The 5,451-nt window shown below is 37.4% G+C and overlaps 1 protein-coding gene across 1 annotated transcript; it reads right to left on the reverse strand.

Moving 5' to 3' along the window:
* Positions 1-1,771: 1,771 nt before the first annotated feature.
* Positions 1,772-2,940, reverse strand: LOC121259589 (F-box/kelch-repeat protein At3g06240-like). The gene is made up of 2 exons (XM_041161222.1): positions 2,595-2,940; positions 1,772-2,532 (listed from the first exon to the last, which is right to left on the reverse strand). Exons 1-2 carry the CDS (start codon positions 2,938-2,940, stop codon positions 1,772-1,774), a joined length of 1,107 nt encoding a protein of 368 aa, XP_041017156.1.
* Between the last annotated feature and the right edge of the window lie 2,511 nt (positions 2,941-5,451).

The raw sequence follows: 5,451 nt of genomic DNA on the forward strand, positions 1-5,451 counted from the left end.
CTTGAGTTCTACAAATGCACAGAATAGATCCGTTATGACTGTCCACCATCGTGCCGGTTCAAGGTCATTCCATCGTCTTGCTGAAAAAATGGTAATTAAAAAATTATAGAATTCATTTATTTTCCTGATATTATTTCTGATAAGTATTAATATTATCTTTTTAAAATTGCTAATATTCTCGCTTTTTTAGAAACGTGATGATCCTGAAAACTTTTCCCTCATTCATGTCTATGCTGCTGCTCACACTAATGAGCATAGTGAGTGGATGGATCCTGTCGCTGCAGATAATTATGTAAGCAGTGTTAATTTTGTTAAATAAATTATTTATATAATATTTTAATAGTCTATTTCTTATTTCTATTTCTTTTAATACGTTACTAATTATTTACGATCATTACCTTTTAAATTGCAGAGCAAAATGTTGGAGATGCAGTCGGCTTCTGAGGAATCATCTCCTAGTGACATAGACATATTCACGCAAGTGCTCGGGCCGCAGTCTAGTATGGCAAGAGGTTTGGGACGATCTATCAAGCATAAATGTTCATCCTCCTCAACCTCATCGGCTTCACAAATTAATAATCTTACGGCAGATTTAGAAGCTGCACGGCGTGAGAATGAGTATATGAGGTCCAGACAACAAGAGTTAGAGTCTCTCTTAGAACGACAGTCTCATTTAGAGACGCGTTTGCAGGACCAACAGAGAGACCAGGAGGAAAGAATACGCAATGAAGTGCAAGAGCAAGTGCAACGGGAGATGATGGTGCAAATGGAACGTGTTATGTCGTTGCGACAGAATCCCCGTGGGCGAGGGAAAAAGAAGAAATAACTTTTATCAATATTTCTGACTAGTTTTAATATCTAATTTTGTACTTTTATAAGACATTGTTACTTCTTAATTGGGTATGTAATATGATACTATTGGTATTATGTTTTTAAATTTTATGAAATTAGTATTTCTGATCTGTACGTTCGAATGTAAATAAAAATCGTTCGAACGTTGGTTCACACTGTAACAAACGTTCGAACGTAAATACAATTGAATCGTACGAACGTTAAACTATACGTTCGAACGTACTCACGCTTAAACGAACAAACCGTTCGAACGGTAAAGCGACTAACGTTCGAACAGAAAACTTGCATTCGGAGGCTCCTTCGTTTACATTCGAGTATACGTCCGAACATTAAACGCGCTACGTTTGAACATTAACGTTTTCGTTTGAACAAATATTCGAACGTTTAATGTAATTAACGTTCGGACGCATTAACATTCGAACGTACATTTTATACGTTCGAACACGATATCCAACGAACGTCAACTTCTCTCATTCGAACGCCAATCGGTCGGGTATAACGTCCGAACGTTTGATTTTACGTTCGAACGTTATTTTCTGTGACAGTTCATAACCGTCACCAAAAAATGAACTTTCGAACGTTGTACCGAACGGAACACTTCCAACCGTCACTAAAAATATTTTTTGTGACGGTTGTACAGTAAACCGTCACCAAATGTTTTCTGTGACGCACTTTAGGTGACGGTCATGGTGACGGTTTCAAACCGTCACCAAAAATTTTTAGTGACGGTTTGCCATTTTTTTGTGACAGTTTTCTCTGTCACAAAATACACATTCTGTTGTAGTGTGTATATATCGATATCAAATATTAATATTAACATGAACAAAGTCGATATACCAAAAACAGAACAGTACTACTTGTAATACTCATCCTAGCTCTGTTATAAATCATAATTAATTAATTAATCCACTAATGGAAACTAGGCTTTCATGTAACTAATGACCTGAAACGAGAATACATGATCTCCACCAATTTGAAGAATAGTCATCATCTCTTTGGTAGAGACGTCATACAAAGCCAGCTGTCCATCATCTTTTTCCAAGAATATGATGTCATTCTTCCAAAATTCTAATGGTCTACGAATTCCTGTAAGAGGGCCAACCCTGAACAGCTTTGTCCAAGACTCCCTAACCCCATATTCATGTAATAACCATACATCCCAACACATACGTACTGACCCCTCCGCATGTCTATTTTTCCAACTAATAGCCACAGCAACCAACTCATTCAACAAGAAATATTCAACATCACATCGATATCCATTATATATAAGGCTATCATCCGGCATTGGAGTTATTAGGAATACTTCCTTGGCTATGTCAAATGACAAAATACCTTCCCAATGATCAGTATCCGATGCCCACCAATTACCAATCCCATTCAGGTTTGTCTTCATACCTCTACAAGCATTCCAAATACAAAAAGGGAGGCTGTCAACTTGTGTCCAAGAGTCGGTCCTTAAGCTATATACCTCGCTATAGAACATGATTCCCATTTCATTCTCGTCTACGAGTCCCATTTCATACTCGTCTAAGTTAGGGTAGCGTTCGAAGAATCGAAAATTTCTAATTATCTTGTAGTTGTGAGTTTTGGCATCAAAACCAAATCCGATGCCGTTAGGGCTGGCACGATAGTTGGCAGGAAGGCCGGGCAAGTTTGATACAGGGACAACCTTTGTCTCTTTGGTTGCAGGGTTCCATAAAAGAGTATTCAAGCCACAGTTGTCATGAAGACAAACAGACCATTACAAGAACCCACAATAAAAATCTCTACTTTCTTGTCGATAATTCCAGAATACAATGAAGGTAGGGGTACTTGTGCAAGGGATACTTGGAGAGTTTCATAAGAAAGCGTGGAGACGACATGTTTGGAAGGGATTTTATCACGCTGGTTAACGAGAAAAAGGGCATTCTTGTTCCGGTTGGAAGGGGATTGAGTGTGGAGGAGATGTTCATCGATAAAGGTTTGATCTGAAATGAAGGCGCACCAAGATTTGCAGGCGCACTTGAATCGCGATAAAGAAATAACAGGCAGCCATACCAGAATCTGTAACAACAAGTCTTCTGGAAAGTGGTTGTTCATCACCATTGTTTCTTTACTTGATTGCAAGCTTGACTAGTTTGCGCAATATGAAGCATGAGTATGTACGTCTTCTTATTATAAAGCGGCCAAGAGGCTTGAAAAGTAAATGAGAATTTGGCGTAATAAAGGCTTGAAAAGCCTTTATGCTCATAAAGGCTTTCCTCGAAGTCTTCCCGATTCCCCCATTCCATGATCAATATGATATTGCTAATTACCACACAGATGGCTGGCCATTCATATAATAGCTGGCAACTAGATCGAGTACTAGCTATGATTTTTGTAAAAATATTGACTTACATAAAAATAACGGTGGAGTTGTAGAAATATCGACTTATGTTACCCATACCGTACAGATGCATGCATGGCTGGCCATTCATATAATAGCAAATCGGCAAGATTCTTTGGTATTGTAATTAATATCTTGAAAGGAATGCTATATATTAATCACAACATGCAGACACAAAATCAGTACTTAACATGCTCTAGTACGTATTTCCCTCTAGATATATTTTAAGAAACTTGATTTTTAGAGACAACCTTTTAGGGAAGAATTAAATTTGATCCTTAATTGTAGTTAATTGAGATGAAATTTAAATTTTGTCCCAAAACATGGATGCAATTTTTTATAAGTTCGAGCTGACAATTATCTGTTCGAATTATAGTTTCTGACATGAAACATAGCGTCCCAAATGAGAAACGTGTTCGAACGTAAGTTAATCGGTTCGAACTGTAATGTATTTTATAGTTGAACGTTGCGATATGAGTTTGAACAATATTTGTTGCCGGAAGTTTTATACAATTGTGGTGGGGAGGGTTGCGCCTAGTTCGAACATACATTTTTCGTTCAAACTGTGTTTGAGACCATTCGACGGAATGGTATTTTTATTCTGAAATTACCCAAATGTCCCTGTGTTGTAGCACAAAGATCTATCAATTCTCTTAATAAATTGGTTAGTCGTTAAGTATGCAATTAATTTATAATCAAACAATAATATAATAGAAATAAATTGCATAATACTAATATTGGTAACAAAATGAAATCTTTTAAAGAACTCTTTAAAAGTAAAACTCTACTGGGCAGCCAAACCTAGAAAAATCAATTTTATTATTTGAAAATCAAGTTACAAGTAAATATCAATTACAAAACTTTTGTTAATTGACTCTTTTACTAGACACGACAAAGGTCTCATTTGCCTCTATTGCAGTAGCAGCCAAACCTCTGATGATATTCAGATATTAGTTTTTCTCGTGGAACTCCACTGGCTGAATCACGATCACTCAATCTCCAACATGGAGCACGATCACACTTGATGAGAGAAAAACAACGAGAGAATTTTCAAGGAATTTTCTCACACATAAGCACTCGGAAAGACTTTGCAAAATCTCCAAGGCCGGAATCTCTGTTGATCCTAACTACTAGGATCTTATAAATATCTTATCTGAAAGTAGTTTGAATTGCAGTAGGATTCTACTGACGGAGTGACTCTGTCGCGACGAACTCTGTTGACAGAATGATGACACTTGGCACTTACTCTTCTAAGCACTTGCAGTTTTCTATTCAAACTCTTATTTGGATAAGACCAAAACTCTTGGAACTCATCTTCTATAGTTTAGACTTATCTAAAAAACTAAAGTCCGCTGCCTCCCTCTTTATGTATGCTCTGGCCATAAGTTTTGACTTCAGGGCATTTTGTCTAGTAGTATGATTCTCGCTTAGGGTGTGAGAGGTCCCGAGTTCAATTCTCGGAATGCCCCTCTCCTTGAATAAAAAATATGTTACCTATAAAAAAAAAAGAAGTTAATTTGAGTTGTAATCTGAACAATGTTTTCATTTTCTGCTTGATTTGATTTGTCTTGGTTTGTTGAACCTGTATGATGATGACTAGAACATTATTAGAATTAGTTTGGTTTTAACCTTAGGGTTTTAGATGAGTTCCAACAGAGGGAAATCAATAGAGCCACCCATGGCCAGGGCATACATAAAGTAAGCACGTTCAAGAGAAAGCTCAGTATGTTGGCTAGTGGGCCACAATCTGGACAAAACTATTTTGGCCAGCAGTCTAAACTAAGGCAGCATGACATTAAGAGGGAGGCGACGAACTTTAAGGTTCCATTTCTAGCCTTGAGGTCCAACAAAGAGATTGTGCATGGCTGTCTTTGTGGGTGCCCCCATGCCCTTGTATGGATACAATGATGAGTCCACTTCAAGAAAATCATACAACTCCCTAATAATAGCAGGGGAAATCTCAATTTGGGTTTCCCTAACAACAGAAGTGATGATGTGATCATCTAGATTAAAATGGGTGATATCTGAATAGAACTCACGCACAATCTCAACACACGGAGTGGGTGAGGTGTGGGTGAATTTTTTGCAATGTTGCTCAACAAATATATGACGAATGATCTCATATTAAGCCGTAGGAAAGTCATGAATGCTAATTTCTCTCTCACCTAGCACCGGCTTGTGGGAAAAAAATATTTCTATTAGTTGTTTTAGCTTTAGGTGAAGTGAAGCGC

Source organism: Juglans microcarpa x Juglans regia, chromosome 4D (genome assembly GCF_004785595.1).
Source record: "Juglans microcarpa x Juglans regia isolate MS1-56 chromosome 4D, Jm3101_v1.0, whole genome shotgun sequence".
In the NCBI taxonomy this organism is placed as follows: Eukaryota; Viridiplantae; Streptophyta; class Magnoliopsida; order Fagales; family Juglandaceae; genus Juglans; species Juglans microcarpa x Juglans regia.

What these genes read in the sequence shown, in the direction of transcription:
- LOC121259589 (XM_041161222.1), bottom strand. Translation starts at nt 2,940, where the DNA reads ATGGTGATGAACAACCACTTTCCAGAAGACTTGTTGTTACAGATTCTG. An exon ending in TATTGTGGGTTCTTGTAATG is followed by an intron (nt 2,533 to 2,594) that starts GTCTGTTTGTCT and finishes CTGCAACCAAAG; the next exon opens with AGACAAAGGTTGTCCCTGTA.